Source organism: Macrobrachium nipponense, chromosome 44 (genome assembly GCF_015104395.2).
Source record: "Macrobrachium nipponense isolate FS-2020 chromosome 44, ASM1510439v2, whole genome shotgun sequence".
Lineage (NCBI taxonomy): Eukaryota > Metazoa > Arthropoda > Malacostraca > Decapoda > Palaemonidae > Macrobrachium > Macrobrachium nipponense.
Genome location: NC_087221.1, coordinates 48,070,260 through 48,096,336, shown reverse-complemented (window position 1 = coordinate 48,096,336; position 26,077 = coordinate 48,070,260). Strand labels below are relative to the sequence as shown.

At 37.0% G+C, this 26,077-nt stretch overlaps 1 protein-coding gene across 12 annotated transcripts in view; it reads left to right on the top strand.

Moving 5' to 3' along the window:
• The window catches only part of LOC135204314 (chloride channel protein 2-like), a gene marked incomplete at its 3' end in the record, with an annotated part of 186,581 nt that overhangs the window by 51,803 nt on the left and 108,701 nt on the right, over positions 1-26,077 (top strand). For 2 of the 12 annotated variants that reach the window (XM_064234486.1, XM_064234485.1), the window contains 1 exon segment: positions 23,997-25,595. In XM_064234486.1, the coding sequence (XP_064090556.1) occupies positions 24,174-25,595 (1,422 nt within the window). 12 annotated transcript variants of the gene reach the window in all.

Genomic DNA, 26,077 nt, shown 5'->3' with positions numbered 1-26,077 from the left:
GATAAAACTCACAGGGAATATGCATTATTATAGTGCTAATAATGCCTGAAAATTTCATTAGCCTGTCTTGATTAGTGTATTTTTGGCAAATATTTTTTACGATCGGCACCCCCCAAAGTGGAGCCTACCCTTAATCGTGATAAGGTATGGGCGATTTGCAAAATCACAATTGGATTAGTTAGATAACACCGATCTGTATGATATGCTGAGAAATCTTGGACCAGAGAGAGAGAGAGAGAGAGAGAGAGAGAGAGAGAGAGAGAGAGAGAGAGAGATCTATAAACTCACTAAACCACCCCTAAGCTTTCATTACACAGCGAAACTTACAATATTCAACTTCAAATCGTTCAGGAGGCTCGAACGAACTTGCTGCGTCCCTTTACAATAACAACTACTGTCTATCTTCTTCAATATTAAGATTATTTTAGCTTTTGACTTGCAATAAACTGAAGGAAAAACATCGTCAAGAACGGTGGTAACTTTTAAAGTAATCAGTAGCTTGGTTATATTCAGACTGGGGCGAGTGGGGATTTTTTTTTTTTTTTTTGTAATAGGGAAACTTTAATAATAATAATAATAATAATAATAATAATAATAATAATAATAATAATAATAATATCATTATCATTATTATCATCAATTATAATACTTAATGTCATATATATATTATATATATATACATATATATATGTTATATATATATATATATATATATATATATATATCTATATATATATATATATGACATTAAGTATTGTAATTGATGATAATAATGATAATGATATTATTGTTATTATTATTATTATTATTATTATTATTATTATTATTATTATTATTATTATTATTATTATTAAAGTTTCCCTATTACAAAAAAAATCCCCACTCGCCCCAGTCTGAATATAACCAAGCTACTGATTACTTTAAAAGTTACCACCGTTCTTGTTTTTCCTCCTGTGTATTGCAAGTCAAAAGCTAAAATAATCTTAAGTTTGAAGAAGATAGACATTAGTTGTTATTGCAAAGGGACGCAGCAAGTTCGTTCGAGCCTCCTTAACGATTTGAAGTTGAATACTGTAAGTTTCGCTGTGTAATGAAAGCTTAGGGGTGGTTTAGTGAAAGTTTATAAGACTCTCTCTCTCTCTCTCTCTCCTCTCTCTCTCTCTCTCTCTCTCTGTCCAAGATTTCTTAGTATATCATACAGATCGGTGTTATCTAACTAATCCAATTGTGATTTCGCAAATCGCCTATACCTTATCACGATTAATAGTACTTGATTGACTCTATCAGCATTTAGGTCGGTCTCTCTCTCTCTCTCTCTCTCTCTCTCTCTCTCTCTCTCTCTCTCGTCAAAATTTTGCAGTATAGATATCAAACTTTATAGGTGTCAAACATCGGAAACTTGATAAGAATTGACCATTAAACATTTCTTAAGTTGGTATATAATAAATCACGGTATTGAGTATATGTATATATATATATATATATAAATTCTATATATATATATAAATTCTATATATATATATATATATATACATCTATACATATGTATATATACATGTACCTGCATTTGGAAATAAAGAATCATTCCAGTTTGAGTCAAGTTCTCCTTTGGAATATCTGCTGCCAAACGTCGTCCTTTTATTTACTTTTATATTATCCGAGTAGTTACTGTAAGTGTGTCGGTGTCCTCTTTATCACCAGCTACGAACAGAAGGCTCGTTTTCTCGTTAGTTGTACTTTATTAGTCTTGAGTTGGGCATCGTGGAGCTGGAGTTGGGCATCGTGGAGTTGGAGTTGGGCATCGTTGAGCTGACACCCCTTGATCACTTCTGTTATTTCTGTGTGCGCCTGCACTATACAACGTACATTCATACATACATACAGTGTATATGTAAATATGAAAAGATAAATCATAGGTCATTCATGCATTACGCAATCAAGAGTTTCTTATAAAGTATATTCAAGTTGCCAGCACTTTGATTCTAAGTTAAATATCTGTCCTCGGTTGAGAAGATTTATCTTGATTCATTATCTGAATGTTTGATAAGCTTTTTTTAAAATAAATTTATCTATCTCTCTCTCTCTCTTTCTCTCTCTCTCTCTCCTCTCTCTCTCTCTCCTCTCTCTCTCTCTCTCTCTCTAATGATGAGTGATTGAGAGATTAATCTCGTAGAACTCGAGTCTTAGTATTGTAACTTTTAAGTGATTCTCTAAGTAAAGAGAGAGAGAGAGAGAGAGGAGAGAGGAGAGAGAGAGAGAGAGAGAGAGAGAGAGAGAGAGAGTACTTTATCAGTCATTCATACTGTTTAGTTAGAAACCAGGCCATTCGTGAAAAAGAGTAAAATAAAAAAAAGCAAGTGGAATGCGATAAACTGATAATGGATATGACGAATATATTGAAAAAACATATTAAGTATAGATCTAATGGTGATATGAGACATTAATAATACAAACAGCTTTGGTTGTTGTTCTCAAGATATGTGTTAACATCCTCAAGAAAACGGTTCCACAGTTTCACAGTAAACGTCATGAAGATATTGGATGAAAATGTATTATCCTCGTCTTCTCCTTAGCCGTCACTGGAAGCCTGCTCTCAGTTTCACGTAGTTATAAGCCAGTTCTTGCAACAGAGATTCACACGATTACTCTTTGAATCGAGCAGACGAAACACTGGTTTTCTTCCTGTCTGTTGTTCGTCTCGTAGCTTCACAATGGTGTCTGAGAGCTCTGAAGGAAAAGTCTGTCTGAACTATTATGTAATATCTGTTTGAATTTTGAAATTTAACATTATCCAATTTTCGGAGGTTTGTGCGGCCCCAGAATGTCTCTTATAGGAGTACACGCAGATTTGTGTATATATATATATATATATATAGGTATAATATATATATTATACGACAACAAAACAGAAAAAAACACAACAAAAAAAACCAAAAACAAAAAAAAAAAAAAGAAAAAAAAGGTATATCTTAGATATATTATATATATATAATATATATTTAATATATGTTAATATGATGTGTATATATATATAGTATATATATATATATAATATATTATATATATATAATATATATATATATATATCTATATATATATCTATATATAATATATATATATATATATCTCTCTTTTTTGTCGTTTTCAAAACTCACCACACCTTTGTGTGCAATATTTCAGTCACTCACTCACTCACTGTGGTTCAGTCAAGTCGTGAACTCGCAACTCGTAATAACTCACCGTCCAATCATGCTCCTCAATTACATATGTTTATCATCTTCGGGAACTCTCGCGAACTGGAGTTCTTTATTATCAACATGAAAGGGATGAACTGAGAAGGTTTATAGCGTGCCATTTACCCCTTTAATTGGATAAGTACTCGGTGTTTGTACACAGTTATCGTAACCTACATTGGTTCGGGTTCCCGGCCCCATTCATTCTTTATGAAGGACCCGCTTCTAGGAAATTGGCCCGAAGCCAAAAGATTTTTTGGGGGGGAATCAGATTCGTGTAAATTTCCACCCATTTCGTTCTAGATCGTTCGTAGTTGTGACAGAAGGGGTACTACAGGTTTGCGTGACGGAACAGTGAATTGTAAGTGTTTTTTTTTTTTTTTTTTTTTTTTTTTTTTTTTCGTGTAGCTCTTAATGATCTTTTTTTACTTTGAATTTAGTTCATAGATCATCATCGTAAAGAAAGCTCCCACAAAATTAAAATCTGAATTCAAAGTAGTATATGATATATGTATATATATATATATATATATATATATATATATATACGTATATATATATATATATATATATAATATATATATATATTACGTAGGTATTTTTCCACCCGTGTAGGTTGTGTACTCTAAAAAAATATGCTGGCTCCTACTTATTTAATACCGAAGTGAGCGTCATAAAACGTTCTAAGCACAGAATAAGATATATACTAAAATTTCTTTTTAAACTCCAGAATAGATTAATGGCTTAGATTAAAAGTTTACCGACGTGAATGAAAGTTACCTTGATCGAATTCACAATAACATTATATATATATATATATATATATATATATATAAATATATATAGTATGTATATAATATAATATATATATATAATATATATATCTATATAATTATTGCATTTCATCGTTTGTATGTTCCTGCCCAAAAATTTCCCACTCATTTCACACAGGCGTCTCCCCATACTTGCAGGATGTAAGGGATTCCAGTATAATTAAACCAATTAATTTTTTTTATTGATATTAGTTCAGAAACGTTCAAAATACTAAAAGAAATAAATAATATCCATTTGGAAATAACGAGAATTGCTGAATACTCTAGTCAATCTTGCCCACTACACACCGCGACAGATAAAATCCAGTTACGTGACCTTCGAAAAACGTAAAAACTGAATTTAAAGTATGTTTTGTAACAAACATTCGTCGCTCAATATCCATTTAACATTAAATTTGTTATAAATGCTAGTATGATTTTCGTCTTAGACGTATTACAGAGACTTAGTACAAGCAGAAATACTCGAGTAGGTCCAGTGATTACTGGTTGGTAAAGTGAAATATTGAACACAATTTGTAATTCATATAAACTATGTCGGGCGACCTGTTTTATTGATAAATTATGAAAACACAAGTGAATCTATTCTATAGTCATGCAGTCCCCCTATAAATCTCTATGGTGTGAAAAAAACGTAGAAGAGAAAACGGGTTCGTTTTAATATAAAGAAAACGTACATCCTTAAATGCCTAACTGAAGAAATTGGGCGATCCGTTGTACACCAAATGACAGTCGATACGTAAGTCTTTACGTATACCTGTTTGTGAATTCTATAAAGCGTAGGGTTATTTTATGTACATTACATTCTCGAGCGTTCGAAATATTATATAAATCGCAAACGTTAGACTTGTTACAGCGATTCAGATGTATACCATAAAATATTTATCTATGTTTTCTTTCTTGAAATCCGACCATGTGCCCCTGTTGGTTAGCAGAGCCCAGAGGTCCACATCTGGACTCCTATTCCTTTGGGCAAGGGCCTGTGCTGGCACAAGGCCGTCTGACTCTTAACTAACTGTATTTTCATTTTAAAATGTGGTTGAAGAAAGGAGGACGCTAAAAGTGGAGGTCACATCGCTCCTCTATTATTATTATTATTATTATTATTATTATTATTATTATTATTATTATTATTATTATTATTATTATTCAGAGGATAAATCCCTAATCATATGGAACAAGCCTACAGGGACCATTGACTTGATGTTCAGGCTTACAAAGAAAATGGTGTTCATTAAATTACTCCTTTTACTGTACCCCCGTTCATGTTCTCTTTCTCCCATCTCCCTTTCCTTAACCATCTCCTACCAGTTGATCCACAGTGCAATTGCGAGGTTTTCCTCCTGTTACGCCTTTAATTTTTTTTTCTTTTTTTTTTCTGAATTTCCGTTTCATTGCTGAATGACCTCACAGGTTCCATCTTTTGGGCTTTTGGCCTGAATTCTGTATTCTATTCCGTTCTGTTCTGTCCATTTCAGATCCTCGAACCCTTACCTAAAAATAATGAGAGTGAATCGATGCATCTCAACCAGTAAGCACTTCCATAAACATGGCACCGATGACCTTAGCCTTTGCGACACCTGTTCTGTCTACAAAATCTATGCTGGGATTATTTTTTTTATAGCATAAGCTCTCGTGTATGATTCACCTTACTGAATATACATCAGTGACCTCTCTTGGGGCGGGTCCCGTTTGGACCGTTGCAGGCTGTCTTGCAAACGTATCTTCAATTGTCGGATCTTTAAGTTTGATAGTTCAAACTGCTTTTATTTCAGTCATCCCATTTATTAATTATTTTTTTTTTTAATTTTTTTTTTAAGTTTTACAAATACCTATAACTTTTTTCTAATGACTACAAGTAGCCATAACTATAATATTTTACTAATGTTTACAGATAGCTATTAAAAAGAATTTTTAATACTGTTTTTACTTATTGGTATAAACGATTTTTTGTACTGTGTATAAGTAGCTGTAACTATTATTTTTTTTTACCTGTTTCTACAGATATCTATAACGTACTTTCTACTACTATTTCTAGAAATATCTATAACTTTGATATTTTAATGTTGATTCTGTGGAGAGAGAGAGAGAGAGAGAGAGAATTATCTTTTAGAATACATATTCAATACATAACAAAATAAAAAAGAGAGAGAGAGAGAGAGTAGAGGAGAGAGAGAGAGAGGAGAGAGAGCGGGAGAGAGAGAGAGAGAGAGCCAGTCTCAATGACTTTTTTTTTCCTACGTCCAAAAAAAAAAATTAAAAAATATAACAAAAAAATCGTCAAAGGGATCCTGATGACCTACTCCAAGTGAGGGTCAAGGGGCGATTCATTGCGTCCTGGAAGCCCCACCCCCCACCCCCCGACAGAAATTCTCCAATCTCTCAAATATAGAGACGCCCTCCAGCTGTTGCAAATCAGATTACGTCTCTCATTGCCTCTCGTTGTCTCTCTCATTGTCTTAGGAAGGAAGACATATTATGGTGACAGACTCCAGTTCAATTTGGTCTAGGACTTTAAGCGACGTTTGAGAGCCCCTTTCTCTCTCTCTCTCTCTCTCTCTCTCTCTCTCTCTCTCTCTCTCTCTCTCTCTCTCTCTCTCTCTATTAGTCTTATTCTTATGTAATTTGTTTCCCCCCTGTAAAATTCACTTTATGCTTTGTCGAACAGCAGAGTTGAATTAAATTTCTCTCTCTCTCTCTCTCTCTCTCTCTCTCTCTCTCTCTTGGGCAGGAGGTAAATAGGATGGTATTTAACTCTGATAAATTGAATCAATAAATTATGGAGACAGAGAAAGAAAGCTATATGCATATAAGGACCTAATAATGAGGACCATCACAAATAAGGAAGCAGTTAAAGACCATGGTGTGATGATGAAATAGGAAACATGTTATGCAATGATCAAATAGCAATTCTGTTGGCAAAATGTAAAGCAAAAATGGGAATGTTGTTACGGCACTTCAAAACAAGAAAAGCTGAACACATGATTATGCTTTATAAAACATATGTTCGTAGTCCACTTGAATATTGCAATATGATGGTACCCACACTATCAAAAGGATATTGCACAATAGAGAGTGTACAAAGGTCCTTTACAGCTAGAATAGAAGAAGTTAAGGACTAGACTACTGGGAAAGACTACAATTCTTAAATTATATAGTCTAGAAAGGAGAAGAGAACGCTACATGATAATTCAGGCATGGAAACAGATAGAAGGAATAGCAGAAAATATCATGGAACTAAAAATATTCAGAAAGAGCAAGCAGAGGTAGATTAATAGTGCCCAAAACTATACCAGGAAAAATAAGGAAAGCACACAGGACATTATCCACTACGCACCAGCATCGATATGCAGCGTCTATTCAATGCGTTTGCCAGCTCATCTGAGGAAATATATCAGGAGTGAGCGTAGATGTGTTTAAGCATAAGCTCGACAAATATCTAAACTGCATCCAGACCATCCAAGATTGGAAGATGCAAAATATACCGGAAGATGTACTAGCAACTCTCTGGGTAGACATTAGAGGTGCCTCACACTGAGGGACCTGGGGCAACCCGAACAAGATGTAAGGTCTGTAAGGTAAGGTCTAAGGTCTCTGTGTGTGTGTGTGTGTGTGTGTGCAGTTTTTTATTCTATGTATTGAATATGTATTCTGAAAGATAATTCTCTCTCTCTCTCTCTCTCTCTCTCTCTCTCTCTCTCTCTCTCTCTCTCTCTCTCTTCTCTCTCTCTCTGCAGTTTTTCATTTTGTTATGTTTTGAATATGTGTATATTTTAAAAGATAACTCACTCTCTCTCTCTCTCTCATGCAATTTTTATTTTATTTATTGAATAATATCATTCTCTCTCTCTCTCTCTCTCTCTCTCTCTCTCTCTCTCTCTCTCTCTTCTCTCGCATGTCATTTTGTTATTTTATTTATTGAATATTATAATTCTCTCTCTCTCTCTCTCTCTCTCTCTCTCTGCGCCACAAATCAAAATTCTTCTGTCGTGGTGATGGCGTTTGGTGCCTCAGAGGGAACAATTTGGCAGGAATAATATCGTGAATCAATCCAGGTTCATTTCCTTAACTAATCATTTGCCAAGGCAGTCAGTCTCCTGCAGGTGTTGATGTACAATGTCAGTCGTTTTGTGCAATGTCATTAATGTTGTTTTTTCGCTTTTGTCTGTTTATCCGCAGACAGGTTTGGCTGGAATGGTTTCGTTGAGATTGTGATGGGAATTTCCAGCTGGACTCTTTTGTGCTGAATTCAGAATAGGGTTGTTTTCGGTTCTAATGGTATGAGACTTTGGAGAGCATTGGCTATTGACGGTCGTGCTTGATTTTAATGGGAATCTTGTATATTTTCAGCTCTTGGCAATTTTGAAAAAGGAAAGGATAAACGTATGGTTATTGCTGAAGTTGCTGAAGGCACAAATGGTTTGTAGCCTCGAAGTCTTAAATGAGAATCTTGTATATTTTTCTAGCACTTCATAATTTTGAAAACGAAGGGATAAACGTATGGTTACTTTATAAGGAATAAACGGTATATATAATTGATGATGCTTTCGGCGACCTTCGGGATATATGTTCAGAAATACATGTTTTTTTTTTATTTGAAAATATATAAAGAACATTGAATGGTCACCGTTGAAGAAACAAACACTATACATTAATGTGATAATTTCCACTTACCATCGCAATGTATGTTAAGAAATAAAAACTCATTGTTTAAAAATGGAAAATATACAAATCATAGAAAGCAATAAAAAAAGGGTGATGAGACATCTATTCTTACTGAGAAAGTCACAATGCTGTTGTGTAACTCGGTATTGCGGAATCCTAGGAAAGGATATTAGTAGAAGTACTTAATTTATGCATTCATGTCTTGTTTCTGGTTCTTTTTACGTATTAAAGAAGAGCTTTCCTTATCGTCTGTTGCGTAATTGCTCGTGTTTTTGTTCAGATGCGTACATTCACATGAGACTGTTGTCCAGGATTCATTTTTTTAAAAGTACACCGATTGGTTTGAACGTGCCTGAATTTTGCCCATGTTATTGTAGGGAACAGACAACATTAAACAAACCTCAGTCTAATTTCTAAAACAGCGACTTTCTTCAAACTCTTTGCACCGTCGTGTTGGGGGGATATGACGGAGTGGGGGGTAGGGAGTTGTAAAAAAAAAAACCTACTCATGATTTTTCTAAATAATGGTCATAAATTAGATTGTAGTAACTGCCAGCTTATCTTCATGTTTCCGGTACTCTTGAAGGCCGCTGAAAAGGTCCTTTGAATGTAGGTTGGTGCTTCCTGACAGGCATTATGTTCGTAGGAACCATTCCACTGTCTTTTTAGTTTGAAACTACTTCAGTTACATCAATGAAGAACGTGCTAATTCTCATGACTCCAGACTTGTAAGTTACAGAAGCCTAACTAACTTCATTACTTCTCTGCTTGAATTTTGAAGCCAGAACCAGCAAAGAATATGGAGGATACCTGTTGGTGTTTGTAAATATACAGAACTGTCATCTGCGATCGCCAAAGGGTACCTTTGCGGCATTTAGTATTTACCAGTGGCAACTATCGCCCTCGTCAACCTCGTAAACAAGACTGCGCAATGCAGATGATGTAACTCTTGTTGCTTTTGTCTGTTGTCCCCTTAGTGCAAAGTCATCTGTCTGCTAACCGTGATTAAACTTACTTGACCTCGTCGTGATTATGGTATCGCGGGTTCGTTTCCCGCTATTGGGCGTCATAATTTCTTCATATTTCTTGCACTTGGATCTTAAAGCTTTGTAGTGACAGGCGTATCCAAAAAAAAAACAAACGAATTCGAGCAGTTAAGAGGGCAGTGTGGCTGTTACCATTACGCACACATATACATATATGTGTATATATATTATATATATATAATATATATATATATATATATATATATATATATATATATATATATATATATACTAAAATGCTAACAGTATTAATCGTTGTTACAAAGATTGTATCAAGATATTCATTGCATTATTGGCAAATTATGATACAACGTTTGGTTACTAGTTTAAGAGAACCATAGAGACATTAATAACAAAAAAAATTACATTTAGACAGTAGGAAAAATGATCTTGTTTATGAAAATTCGTACAGAGATATAACACACATTAACGTGATTAATCGTAAGTTTCTGTTGATTTCAAAATGGCTGCAGTGTGAACTGTCATCGTTCTGAAATTATTTAACGCTTTAGTTACACCCATTTCCTCAGACTCATGGCCATGACTCATTGACTCACTGACTTATTGACTCTTTGATTCATTGACTCACTAAGTCGTTAACTCACTGACTCATTAACTCAGTGATTAATTGGCTCATTAACTCATGGACTCATTGCTTCACTGACTCATTAATTCATTGACTCATTAACTCAGTGATTCATTGGTTCATTAAATCGCTGATTCACTGACTCATTAACTCATGGACTCATTGATTCATTGACTAGTTTACTAATTGATTCGTTAACTCATTGACCCATTAATTCAGTAATTCATGGACTCATTGATTCACTGACTAATTTACCTATTGATTCATTGACTCAAGGACTCAGTGATTCATTAATTCAGTGTTTCATTAACTCACTGACGAGTCCAGATCGCCATCTCCAATGATTTGTGCCCCATCACGGAGTCTACGGTACAGCGTGGGTAGGACCAGCAGATGCCCATACCCCACGGTTGGGCTCTTTAGCTGACGTTGACTTATTCATGGTGGACTGCCCCCGTTGATGACTGTTCAGTCTATCAGAAAACCAGCGAACACTCGTCGTTCTGGTCTGGGCTTGTTGCATAAGCCATGATGCAGTCATTTGAGTAATAGCAAGAAAGTCTTCTGGTAAGGAGAGAGAGAGAGAGAGAGAGAGAGAGAGAGAGAGAGAGAGAGAGAGAGAGATTAAACATACGAGACACGGATCCAACTTTGCATAGTAAATCACTTGCAAAGTCGTGTATTTGGAGAGAGAGAGAGAGAGAGAGAGAGAGAGAGAGAAAATTCTACTTTCTTCTTCTTCTTCTTCAACAGAGAGAGAGAGAGAGAGAGAGAATTTCACTTTCTTCTTCTTCTTAGAGAGAGAGAGAGAGAGTGAGAGAATTTTCACTTTCTTCTTCTTCTTTTTAGAGAGAGAGAGAGAGAGAGAGAGAGAGAGAGAGAGAGAGAATTTTCACTTTCTTCTTCTTCTTCTTTTTAGAGAGAGAGAGAGAGAGAGAGAGAGAGAGAGAATTTTCACTTCTTCTTTTTAGAGAGAGAGAGAGAGAGAGAGAGAGAGAGAGAGAGAGAGAGAGAGCTTCACTTTCTTCTTCTTCGTCGTCGTCGTCGTCGTCGTTGAGAGAGAGAGAGAGAGAGAGAGAGAGAGAATTTCCAGCCGTCACCCACCACCTTCGTCCGTATCATGCACAGTATAGAGAACTGAGGTTTGCCCTCTGCGTCTGGAAGTATACCAGCACTAAAGGTCGCCCTCTGTTGCGCAAATAGTATGCCAATACGTAATCGGTCCTCCACCAATAATTAATTATCCATTCCATGGAGGGCACTTACAAACAGGCTCTCGGATTTGTTATGTTATCGGGGCTCGAACTATTTTGCAAGGATTATCATTAGACCCGTATGGCTCTATGACAGTAGATTGAATTGTAATGGCGTATTTTCGTTTTTGCCTTCTTATGAATGAATTCTTATAGAGACATTTAAGTCTTGGATATATATATATATATATATATATATATATATATATATATATATATATATATATAAAGAGAGAGAGAGAGAGAGAGAGAGAGAGAGAGAGAGAGAGAGAGAGTAACGGTAAACATTTAGCAATTATAATTATTTCATAGTACTCCAGAGGCATAAAAAGTTGTCAGTCACTCAGTCTGTCAGCCTGTTTGCCCGTCAGTCTATCAGTCAGTCAGTCAGTCAGTAACTCCAGCGCAGCCTTCATTTGCACGGAGATAGAGTGACTGAGGAATCGTTTGATTATGATCTTGAAGAAAGGCTGAGTTCCTCCATTCGAATACCAATATTATCAATATATATATATCGCGATTATTATACAGCGACTCACCCCAATCAGATATTCGCCCATTAATGCTATGGACGCGCGACTTTTAGCGATTGCGGTAAACAGAGCGGTTTAATATGCACTTGCCTGATGACAGCCAAGCCATATGAATATACATATCAGCTGCTCCATATTGCTGCTCTCGTAAATGGACAAGCGGGTTGGGTGGGCGTTCTGGAAATGTTTCGTTATGAACTCGGGAATGGAGGGAAGTCTCGTCCTTGGGTCCCTCCGTATAGTCCTTCCATACCCGTGACGTGACGTTCTTTGGCACTGGTGCCCCACTTTGTGATGGGCATAGCAACCAAGCAGAGGGTTGAAATGGGTCTGACGGATGTCTGTGGCGATGGCGATTTCGGGGTTTTCCTCCCGACTGGCAGGAATCGCGTAGCAAAAACATATTTCTTCCTTTGAATCTTTAATCTTTCATCTCTCAGCGGCGTCCCTTCGTCCTTCAGCTGTAACCCCTTTCATTCCTTTTACTGTGCATCCGTTCATATTCTCTTTCCTCCATCTTATTTTTTCCAGAACTCTTTTCTAACAGTTGTTGCTTGGTGCAATTGAGTAATTCCCCCCCCCCACCCCCCCTCCCCTCCCCCCCCTCCTGTTACATCCCTCAATCCTTTATACTCTAAACTTCCCTCAGGGGCGGAATGACCTCACAGGTTCCAGCGCTGGGCCTTTAGCCTAAATTCTGTATTCCAGTTTGTATTCCAGTTACAATTCCAATTTTCAGTGGAATGTAGAGAGATATACGTTGCGTTCTTATTTGTTTACCGTCTTTTGCAATTTCCGTTTTTATTTACCTTTTGCAATTGCATCATATTGAACTGATTGCAGCTCCTTATTATAGTTGGCTGCACAGAACGTGAAATTAGCTGGAATCCAGTGTCTTTATGAAGACATGTTTAAAGATGTATTTATTTGAAGACTCCGCGGAGCTTTGATAACTTCCGTTTTGAAGTTTCGTAAGTGACGTGTGCTTGTCTTCTTGTTTTGCAGTTGTAATGTGGAACAGTCTCCCCTGAAGATGTATTGCAATTGTAATTAGAACCTCAAAAGTGTTTTAATGATTTTTTAAATTTTTCTCTTTTTATCTTTTAGTTTGTTAATTATTTTTTTTTTATAGTAGTGGTCTGTTCTTTCTGTATATATCTACTATTATCTTCTGTACCTTCTTTCAAATGAACGCCATTTGGATGCTTGAATTTCAAGTTAGTGGCCCCTGTGAGCTTATTCTATATGAATAGGGTTCACCTTCAAAATAATAATAATAATAATAATAATAATAATAATAATAATAATAATAATAATAATAATAATAATAATAATAATAATAATAATAGTTTTGATATTTTGATTAGTTTTATAAATATGAATTAATATCTGTGCAATAATACTGGTATACGAAACAATATAAGATTTTAAAGTTGGCCATCCTTTTTTTACAGATATATATCTATATATATAACGGAATATATATATATATGTTTGTCACATACCACACTGGTATATTTTTTATATTCATAAATATTAAGCCACGAATTTCTTTTAATATTCCCTTCGCTGTACCACGGGAATAATTTACACCTAAAGGGAATTACAAGTGATAACTGCGTCGTATCCAGTGGGATTCGAACTGCCACTTTGTTGGTAAAGAGCAATGGTAAAGTGTATTGGTTAGTTTGTTAGCTTCTTTGCGTGGGAGTTTGCAAAAGCTTGTGGGAGTGCCTGTTAGAATTTTAAGGAAGGCAAATTTTGATTAAAGGCTTAAAGTATGAAGTGACCTCCTGAAAGAATGGAATGACCTCACGAGTTGATGGAATTCGTGTAGTATTTGTATAGATTATGGGAGAGCCATGAAGGACTGAGTGACAGGAATAATTGTCCTCCTATATAAGGGCAAAGGTTACGGACTGAGCTGTAAGAATGGGGTCACAATATGACTTAGTATACCAGGGGAAGGTGTATGGCTGGATTCTGATAAAGAAAGGGAAACTGAGGGTCGAATTATTGATAGAGAAAGAATAACGTGAGTCAAAACAAAGACGAATATTCATCCAGAGTTTTCTGAGGTTTTTGACGTATCAGTGTCTGCTATTTTTAGCTTCTCGTTCTTACCTTTTGATTTATAATTTATTTGCGTGATGAATGACCCTATGGGTCCAAGTGATTGGCTTTATACGTAAATCACATGTTCCATTGTTTAGTTACATATTTAGCCAAAATATTTTTACAATAGTTTTTTTATGACAAAAGACAAAACACGAAGTAAACATTGCTCATCATGTCTCCAGCTCAAAGACAGACAAGATTAGTCCAAAAAACCAAAAAGATGTATATGGCACAAATGGTCATGGAGAGATATTTACACACTGGGCCGAGAAAGATATTGGCAGACTTAGAAAAAGATTGAAAGATTTGCAAAAAATTTATAGACATTAAAAAATATTGGCAGACTTAGGAAAAGATTGAAAGATTTATAATAATATTGGCAGACTGAAAAATATTGAAAACTGAGAAAAAGATTGACAGATAGAATAATATTGGCAGACTTTGAAAAATATTGAAAGACTTGGAAAAAGATTGGCAAACTTAGAATGATATTGACAGACTGAAAATTATTGCCAGATAGAAAAATATTGATAGACTTAGAAAAATATTTACAAATTTAGAAAAAGATTGACAGACTTAGGAAAAGATCGACAGATTTAGAAAAAGGTTGACAGCCTTAGTAAGATACTGGCATTAAGAAAAATATTGATTGACTTATAAAAAGGTTGACAGACTTAGAAAAATATTGACAGACATAGAAAAATATTGGCAAACTTAGAAAAAAGATTGGAAGACTTAGAAAAATATTGACAGACAGAAAAATTGATAGACTTAGAAAAAGGTTGACAGTCTTAGAAAAATATTGACAGACAGAAAGATATTGATAGACTTAGAAAAAGTTTGACAGTCTTAGAAAAATATTGACAGAGAAAACTATTGATAGACTTAGAAAAATATTGACAGAGAAAACTATTGATAGACTTAGAAAAATATTGACAGACTTAAGAAAAGGTTGTTAGGCTTCTAAGAGAGTTCAAATAGGAGGAAGGGATTCCATGTCCCCATAACTATTTATTATCTCCATATCATGGGTGATGCAGAGAGGCGGAGAAAGGACATTGTGAGATGAGGGTAAAACGATACTGATTTGTGGGAGAGCGCAGAGAAAGTACAGAAGTTGTTGGAGAAAGTATTTGCAAGAGTGAAAGTAAATAAGGGCAAGAGTATTATTATTATTATTATTATTAATATTAATATTATTATTATTATTATTAATATTATTATTATTACTATTTTTTTTTTTTTTTTTGTGCTCTATCACAGTCCTCCAATTCGACTGGGTGGTATTTATAGTGTGGGGTTCCGGGTTGCATCCTGCTCCTTAGGAGTCCATCACTTTTCTTACTATGTGCGCCGTTTCTAGGATCACACCCTTCTGCATGAGTCCTGGAGCTACTTCAGTCTCTAGTTTTTCTAGATTCCTTTTCAGGGATCTTGGGATCGTGCCTAGTGCTCCTATGATTATGGGTACGATTTCCACTGACATATCCCATATCCTTCTTATTTCTATTTTCAGATCTTGATACTTATCATTTTTCCATCTCTTTCTCTTCAACTCTGGTGTCCCATGGTATTGCGACATCAATGAGTGATACTTCTTCTTGACTTTGTCAATCAACGTCACGTCTGGTCTGTTTGCACGTATCACCCTATCCGTCCTGATACCATAGTCCAGAGGATCTTTGCGTGATCGTTTTCTATCACTCCCTCAGGTTGGTGCTCGTACCACTTATTACTGCAAGGTACGCTGATGTTTCTTGCACAGGCTCCAGTGGAGGGCTTTTGCCACTGAATCATGCCTCTTTTTGTACTGGTTCTGTGCAAGTGCCGGGCATTCGCTTGCTATGTGGTTTTATGGTTTCATTTTTCGTATTGCACTTCCTACATAGGGAGAGATGCTATTTCCATCTATCGTTCTTTGAACATTTTCTGGTTTCTTTGGGCCTGATCTTGTGCCGCTGTTATCATTCCTTCAGTTTCCTTCTTTAGCTCTCCCCTCTGTAGCCATTCCCATGTGTAATCGCTGGCTAGTTCTTTAGTCTGTCTCATGTATTGTCCGTGCATTGGTTTGTTGTGCCAGTCCTCTGTTCTGTCTGTCATTCTCCGTCTCTGTATATTTTCTGGTTGGGTCTTCGTCTACTTTATTAGTCCTTCTTCCCATGCACTCTTTAGCCACTCGTCTTCACTGGTGTCAGATATTGCCCCAGTGCTCTGTTCTCGGTGTTGGACGCAGTCCTCTATACTTAGTAGTCCTCTCCCTCCTTCCTTTCGTGTTATGTATAGTCTGTCCGTATTTGCTCTTGGGTGTAGTGCTTTGTGTATTGTCATATGTTTCCTGGTTTTCTGATCTATGCTGCGGAGTTCTGCCTTCGTCCATTCCACTATTCCTGCGCTGTATCTGATTACTGGCACTGCCCATATGTTTATGGCTTTTATCATATTTCCCCGGCGTGAGTTTTGACTTGAGTATCGCCTTGAGTCTCTGCATATATTCTTTCCTGATCGTGTCCTTCATCTCTTGGTGTTTTATATCCCCTCCTTCCATTATTCCCAGGTATTTGTATCCTGTCTCATCTATGTGTTTGATGTTGCTCCCATCTGGTGGGGATGGGACCATTCGACGCGGCCGATTCGCCGCCGACAATTAGCCACCGCCAGTTCGCCTCCGAGACGTTTTGCCGCCGCCTATTCCTCACGGAGGATTATTCGCCGACGCTAATAAGTCGTTTGTTTTCATTGTTTTGATTTATTTTGTTTGGTTGTTAAATGTAATGAATAACTTTTGCAAAAAAGGTCGTTTTGTTCAAGTGTTTAAAAAAAAATCCACATTATTTCTTTACCTAATATTTTTTTCCCAGTCGTCAATACAACACCGAACCAGATTTTGCTTTAAAAGCCAAAATGATAATTGCTTTGGCTTTTGTTCCACATCGTGACCTTGGCATCTACACAGAAGCACTTGCAGACTTTTTGCCTCAAGAACTGGTACCAATACTAGATTGGTTTGAATTTACCTATATTGGTATCTACACTAGGCGCGACAGTTGATGAAGGGCACCTTTGTTTCCCCATGATATGTGGTCGCAATATGAGACAACTTTAAATGATGAAGATCGGACAAATAACCACGCAGAAGCAGCTCATCGAAGAATTGCTTTTGAACTCGGAGCTAACCACCCAACCATATTGAAATTCATAGGAACTTTAATGAAATTACGAAAAGGAAGAGATTTATATATGGAACAGTTGATAGCGGGGCGCCCACCACCATTAAAGCTAAAAAAAATATCGAAACGCGGACGAAAGAATAAAAAAAATTGTTCTCGAATACAACGGTGAAAGAGACTCTTTGGAATATCTCAGAGGAATAGCCCATAACTATCAAATGAACTAAAGTTTTTATTTCTTTATTTTTGTTTATTTTTGATAATTTCTAGAATTAGTTTTTGGTGTAAACCAATAAAAGTCATTACAATGTTGGAATATCTTGAATGATTTTGAAAATTGTTTCCTAAACCAATAATTATTTTTTTTTATATCTTTATTTTGTTAATTTGCACCTTGTAAGTAGTAAAGATAAAATTGACTAAAATAATTAAAAGTTGTATAAGGAAAAAAACCCAAAAAACACTGTATTTATATTTTTCTGGTGGTGCCCCCGAAATGACCAAGAATGACCAAAACCTGGTGGCGAACTGGCGGTGGCGAACTGGCGGTGGCGTACTGCCGGTGGCTAACTGTCGGCGGCGAATCGGCCGCGGCGAATCGTCACCAACCCCATCTGGTAGCTTTATCCCATCAGTTCTCGTTACTTTGCCTTTTTGTATGTTGACTAAGGCGCATTTTTCTAATCCAAACTCCATCCTGATGTCCCCAGATACAATCCTTACAGTCTGGATTAGGGTATCTATTTCCTTGATGCTCTTATTATTATTATTATTATTATTATTAAAATTATTATTATTATTTATTTTATTATTTATTATTTATTTTATTATTATTCCAAACCAAAACTTCTTTCAGTTTTCTTCTGAAGATGGAAAAAGAAACCCACAAAATTACTGAGTATAACTTGTTTACTTGTATTACATATTATTTTACTCAGCACTCTGTTGAGTAAAATAATATGGAAATACAATTAGATAATTTTTCCATTATTATTATTATTATATTATTATTATTATTTTATTTTATTTTTATTTTTTTTTTTTGCTCTATCACAGTCCTCCAATTCGACTGGGTGGTATTTATAGTGTGGGGTTCCGGGTTGCATCCTGCCTCCTTAGGAGTCCATCACTCTTCTTACTATGTGTGCCGTTTCTAGGTCACACCTTTCTTTGCATGAGTCCTGGAGCTACTTCAGCCTCTAGTTTTTCTAGATTCCTTTTCAAGGATCTTGGGATCGTGCCTAGTGCTCCTATGATTATGGGTACGATTTCCACTGGCATATCCCATATCCTTCTTATTTCTATTTTCAGATCTTGATACTTATCCAATTTTTCCCTCTCTTTCTCTTCAACTCTGTGTCCCATGGTATTGCGACATCAATGAGTGATACTTTCTTCTTGACTTTGTCAATCAACGTCAAGTCTGGTCTGTTTGCACGTATCACCCTATCCGTTCTGATACCATAGTCCCAGAGGATCTTGCCTGATCGTTTTCTATCACTCCTTCAGGTTGGTGCTCGTACCACTTATTACTGCAGGTAGCTGATGTTTCTTCGCACAGGCTCCAGTGGAGGGCTTTTGCCACTGAATCATGCCTCTTTTGTACTGGTCTGTGCAAGTGCCGGGCATTCACTTGCTATGTGGTTTATGGTTTCACTTTTCGTATTGCACTTCCGTACATATGGGAGAGATGTTATTTCCGTCTATCGTACTTTGAACATATCTGGTTCTTAGGGCCTGATCTTGTGCCGCTGTTATCATTCCTTCAGTTTCCTTCTTTAGCTCTCCCCTCTGTAGACCATTGCCAATTGTCATCGCTGGGTCTAGTTCTTTAGTCTGTCTCATGTATTGTCCGTGCATTGGTTTGTTGTGCCAGTCCTCTGTTCTTCCTGTCTCTCCCTGTATATTTCTGGGTCTTCGTCTGCTTTATTAGTCCTTCTTCCCATGCACTCTTTTAGCCACTCGTCTTCACTGGTTTTCAGATTATTGCCCCAGTGCTCTGTTTCGATGTTGACGCAGTCCTCTATACTTAGTAGTCCTCTCCCTCCTTCCTTTCGTGTTATGTATAGTTCTGTCCGTATTTGCTCTTGGGTTTAGTGCTTTGTGTATTGTCATATGTTTCCTGGTTTTCTGATCTATGCTGCCTTTCGCTCATCCAACTATTCCTGCGCTGTATCTGATTACTGGCACTGCCTGTGTTTATGGCTTTTATCATATTTCCGGCGTTGAGTTGACTTGAGTATCGCCTTGAGTCTCTGCATATATTCTTTCCTGATCGTATCCTTCATCTCTTGGTGTTTTATATCCCCTCCTTCCATTATTCCCAGGTATTTGTATCCTGTCTCATCTATGTTGCTCCCATCTGGTAGCTTTATCCCTTCAGTTCTCGTTTATTGTGCCTTTTTGGTATGTTGACTAAGGCGCATTTTTCTATTCCAAACTCCATCCTGATGTCCCCAGATACAATCCTTACAGTCTGGATTAGGGTATCTATTCCTTGATGCTCTTACCATACAGCTTGATGTCGTCCATGAACATCAGATGGTTGATTCTGTTGCCTCTTTTCTTGAGTTGGTACCCGGCATCCACTTCTGTAGTACTTTTGTCATGGGAATCATGGCTACTACGAAGAGTAGTGGGGACAGTGAGTCGCCCTGGAAGATCCCTCTCTGATATTAACCTCTGCTAGTCTTATTCCAGAGCTTGTAAGTATTGTATTCCAGTGCGCATTGGTATTTTTGAGGAAGCTGATGGTATTTTCCTCTGCCCCATATATTTTTCAGGCATTCTATTAGCCATGTGTGTGGTATCATGTCGAAGGCTTTCTTATAGTCTATCCATGCCATGCTTAGGTTGGTTTTCCTTCTCCTACTGTTCTTCATACCATTTTGTCTATCAGGAGCTGGTCTTTTGTGCCCCTACACTTCCTTCTGCAGCCTTTCTGTTGGTGGGGGATGGTGTTTGTCTCCTCTAGGTAGTTGTATAAGCCTTTCACTGATGATACCTGTTAGTAATTCTTCCACATTATTGGTAGGGCAGGTGATATAGGCCTGTAGTTACTGGCTATTTATTTCCCTTACTCTTGTCTTTTTGTACTAAGGATGTTCTTCCTGTGTCATCCATTTGGGTGCTCGGTGATTTGAGATACAATGCTGGAGTTGTGCTATTCGTGGCTGTAGGGCCTTGAAGTTTTTAAGCCAGTATCCATGGACTTCATCTGGACCTGGGGCTTTCCACCTTTCAGTTGGGCATTTTCTTTAGTTGGTGTCTGACTGTGTCTGTCGTGATGTCTGTGAATCTTTGTTTTATTCTCCCTGTTTTCTTCTTCCTTGACTCCTGGAGCCATGTTGCATGTTTGTTGTGTGATACCGGATTGCTCATATGTTTTGCCCAGAGTCTCTTACTTTGTTCGGCTTCAGGGGAATTTCTGGGGGGTGGTGTCTTCCCTCTTAGTTGGCTGGTATAGTCTTTCTGGTTGGTTCCGAATAGTTTGTTCTGTTGGTATCCCTTATTCCTGTTCATGTACCGTTGGATCTTTTGTGCTTTGGCCTTAAGCCTCTGTTTTACATCTTCTATTGTGTTGTTTAGCTCTCTTGTACTTTGTATTTCTCGTTGAGTTCCTCCCTTGTTTTCTTGCTTCTTAACCTTTTTTTCTGCCATCTCTTTCAGTTTTACCTCAAGTCAGATCTCATCACTATGATTTGCTTTTTCAGGCGCCTTTTCCAAGGAGGTTGCTGTTTTGGTTTGTTGGTTGGTTGTGCTGGTGGTGTTTGTGTTCGAATTCCCATCAGTTCTGCTACTAATCTTGCTCCTGCATATGTCAAGTTATTTGTTTCTGTGATACTGGTGGTCTGTATTATGCCTATTATTTCATTGACCTCACTTGTTTTCTCCCTTAATTTCTTGGTGTTGTAGGCTTTCATGGAGGGGATCTTTGTTCTCTCTGTATCTGGCTCCATCCATTGTCTAATCTTTTCTACCCATATTCCGTCCTCTCTGTTACTTCGTCGGTGTTTTCTTCGTGTGTCGTTGTTTGATACTCATCCTCCTGGTGTCTGACTGTGTCTGTCGTGATGTCTGTGAATCTTTGCATCTGTTTCTTATATCAGTGAAAAAAATTTCTCCCAGTAGTCTCTGCCCAAGTTTCTCTTATGATTACATTTCCAGCTCAAATGTTGATCCATTTGCAGGAAGACATTACCATTATTATTATTATTATTATTATTATTATTATTATTATTATTATTATTATTTTATTATTATTATTATTATTATTATTATTATTATTATTATTATTATTATTATATTAAGAAGCTGAACCCTATTCAAGCTTCCAAAAAAGATGGTGTCCATTTGCAAGAAGTAAGAGATCGTGCAGGAAATACAGATGGAAGAGATCATTTATTAGAACAGATCAACATATTAATAAACAGATAAAAATGTAAGTAAATAGAAGTAGATGTTTGGTATGAAAAGTAGCAAATGAATCCAGCGTCTCTGAAAATTAAGTAGAGGCTGTCTAGATTGAACTTGTTCTAACATATCGGGAAATGGGACGGGATATATTCGATAAAGAGGCAGAATAATGATAAAAAAAAATATATAGTAGCTTTGGTATAATGGAGATCTGGGTGACTCGTTGGGTAGACATGAAAAAATAAATAAATAAAAAGATGAAAACGATACGTTATTGGTGCTGTCCAAGTGTACTACGCCATTGTAAAGTGAGTGAAAAGTGGTGATATATTCGATAAAGAGGTAGAATAATGATAAAAAATATATAGTAGCTTTGGTATAATGTAGATCTGGACGACTTTGAGTAGACATTAAAATAAATAAATAAATAAATAAAAAAAAAAGATGAAAACGATACGTGATTGATGCTGTCCAAGTGTCCCTTTCTCTTGTTGGACGCGAAATAGTGAGAAGCTGTTGGTTTGATTTAGATTAAACCGGTGCCAGGTTCAAGCAAACGTACGTATGCATTATTTTTTACAAGCATGAAACTTTAACGTTCGATAACAAAGCGCCTGCGCAGGTCGGACTTTCTGAACGCTACCTTTTATAAGTCATGTTTTAGAACTGATTTTCACCAAGTAGTTGACATATGTTTAACTTTCAAAAAAGCTTATATATGCGCATGAGAGCAGTTTCAGTATAGGTTTTCTGACAGCGAGTTTTTGGTTTAAACGGAGACCTTGACAATTTATGTGTTATTATTTAGACTTAGTAATTATAAGGGAAAATTTAGCGTGCGACCATGCAGCACATTTTTAGAAACATCTCTTCATCCGATCGAATGATGAATAAATAAAAGACGCTTTCGACGATACTGAGGCCGAGTTCATCTGAGTATATCATCGGAATGAACTGAAATTTTTAAATGTTTTAATGTCTTAGATATATCATTTCAGAAAATTATGTTGTATGTATATAAGGCGGATATTATTTTTTCCTTTCAAGTAAATCATTGCTAATTATAAGGGAAAATTTAGCGTGCGACCATGCAGCACATTTTTAGAAACATCTCTTCATCCGATCGAATGATGAATAAATAAAAGACGCTTTCGACGATACTGAGGCCGAGTTCATCTGAGTATATCATCGGAATGAACTGAAATTTTTAAATGTTTCAAGTGTCTTAGATATATCATTTCAGAAAATTATGTTGTATGTATATAAGTCGGATATTATTTTTTCCTTTCAAGTAAATCATTGCTAATGAGAAACTTTTTTTTTTTTTCGTTTTCCATTAGTCCTAAGAAAAATTTTCCCATTTTCCCTTCGAAAAAACGTAAACATATATATATATATATATTATATATATATATATATATATATATATATATATATTATATATATAATATATATATATAACGCATAAGGAAGCCTACTGAGGTTCATTGCTACTTATCGGTAGGTTCGCTTCTACTTATTGGAAGCTACATTTTCCTGTTTACATAAAAATAGGACTTACCCATCAGAGGCAGAATAAGTATGCTGCCTTAAAGTATGATATGTCTGCATCACACCGGACTTATCTTAGCCCGGGCACCCTTGCCCAATTGGAATACAAGGCCTGGCTAGGTCCACAGGACTGCCCAGAAAATGGAGTTCTCGTTCAAGAACTGTGAACTACATTCATTGAAATGTCGTCCTTAAAGACGCTAATTTGGTTAAAATGTGTCAAATTGCTTCATATGGGGTATTTCTGTTACTGTCGGAGATTCAGACGTCAAAACACTCGATGATGACGGCAATGCGGACTTTTATTTCTATGATTTTTCATTCTGCTCTGGTTTGTAAAAAATGCTGATCATCATACACTTGTCATTCGGTGGAAAATTTGGAAATCAGGGTGTGCACTTGGCACTGGGACATTGGCGGCAGAAAGTGGAATACCTAATTAACCTTGACTGACTCTCACTCACTTACTCCTCCTCCTCCTCCTCCCTTCCTACGTCTCCTCCTCCTCCTCCCTTCCAACGTCTCCCGTCCTTTCTGTTATTGATAACGATACTCGCTAGATGGTCTGATAGAGGAGTATCGTGCTCCGGTATATGCGCCTGTCTCTTGTGTGGTCTTTCGACTGCTGAAGTACCAAGTGCCACTTTCTCTAAATTACTTGGAATCTTAACGAAGAACCCTTACTCCTCATTGGCGCACCGAGCTTACTTTTGTGTGGCGTGACTGTTCCCATTTCTGCACAGTAGTTGTGTTTGTTTTTAAAAGTTGACTGAAAATGAGTGACTCACAAGAAGAAGAAAACTATAATTCTCATGAAAGTGATTCTAATGACACTGAAGAAGAATCTGAGGCTAGCAATGTTCAACGCGGTGACCAGACAGAAACCTCAGAATCTGCAGAAACGCCTCCTGCTGCTGAGTTGAAGAAAAAGAGGAAACCACGACTTAATCTCAGGAGATCCTCATCACTGAATTTGGGTGAGAGGCCTGTGTTATTACCTCTTCCCAGAACACGCGATAAGAAAGAGGAGGAGGAGGAAGATGAACCAGAGCCTCCCGAGCTGGAACCTTCGAATTTGGAGGACACTTCTGACAGCGTGTCCTCGTCGATTCTTGATGAGAATGAAGCTGAGCATCCAGGGTTATCTTTACAGAGATCTCTGTCAGGGGACTCTTCAGAAACGCCAATCACTGCACCTTTACAGGAGCCCTGTGATTCTGTGGATACTCCTGATGTAGACACACCCCGCCCAAGATCTTCATCGCTGAGTGTGACAAGTGGTCCTGCAGGTCGGAAGGAGGCCAAGAGTCTCAACCTAGAAAAGAGAGCCTTATCTGAGGATTTACTAGAGACTCCTATCTTTTTGCCCCTGCGTCAAACTGCTGAACCACAAGGGAGAAAGCTTCCTAGGTATTTGAAGCGTTCTAATTCAGATATTGGAGTTGGGTCATCAGATTCAGGCATTGCTACCCTCTCAGGTTCAGTAAAACCACTGCAACCACTGCCGTCAGTTGCATCTGTTTCTTATATCAGTGAAAAATCTTCTCCCAGTAGTTCCTCTGATGATTACATTTCCAGCTCAAATGTTGATCCATCTGCAGGAAGACATTATGTTCCAAGGCGCCAGACCCGACGATCTAGCATTGCTGCTACTCCTAGCTTTGAAAAACAACCATCCAAAGGGAGACGGCTGAGTGTTTCTTTTGGCGATGTTACTACAATAGACGAAAATTACCCCGGAGGTCGACGTAAGTCTTTACCGGCCGGGTTAGGATTGGCTCCCCTATATGATCCATCTGGACGCAGAAAGTCTATCGAGATAGACTTTAATTCCATCATTTTAAATGCAGGGTTGAATTCTGGTTCTGAGTCTCCCTTACGCCCTAGGAGGAGGTCGTTAGTGCAGATGATGAATGCTTTTCCTGAGTGGCTAGCCAGCAAGCAGCCGTTTGGCAGTTTAAGTAGTTTAGCAACTTCCCGGAGAACTTCTATGTCGAGTCTTCACTCAAACGATAGTGATTTAGACATAGACGAGAGGCGTTTTGTGAAAAGGAGAAAAGGGTTATCTCGGTTACTGGACAGAGCTCGCCAGGGCTATCTCAACGATGAAAGCGTGCTCTTCCCTCGTGTTCTACAACCTGCAGACTCCCTGTGGGGTTTTGAGACTTGGATTGATGTTGAAAACCCGTCTTTGATGGTGAGTCTTGTCCTTATTTCCTAATAACATAGATTCGTTCAGGTTTCGTTGCCTAAAATGTTTTGCCTTGCATGTTTAGGTTGTGAGTTACTCACAGGGCTCATCTTCATGTAAGAATTTTTACGATAATGTTGACATTGTGGTAAATAAGTTTTTTCATTTTCCTTGAATCTGTTTGTCAGCAAATATGATCACCATTTTACTGACTATAAGGAAGAAATTCCAACTGGTATCGTTGGGTTTACTTTACATGAATGCTTGTTGAAGTGGTAATTTCCAGGATTTTTCTTCTTGTTTTTGTCAGGAACACCACCAATCCTTGAAATGTTATTAATGACTTAGTCATGATTACAGAAAATCACGGTTCATTTCCTTTTGTGTTGAGGTTATTTTCTAACTATAATATTGTATGCTGATTGCCTAAGTGCTTACTTATTTATAAAACATGAACTTTCTGACATATTAGATATGTACATTGTCGC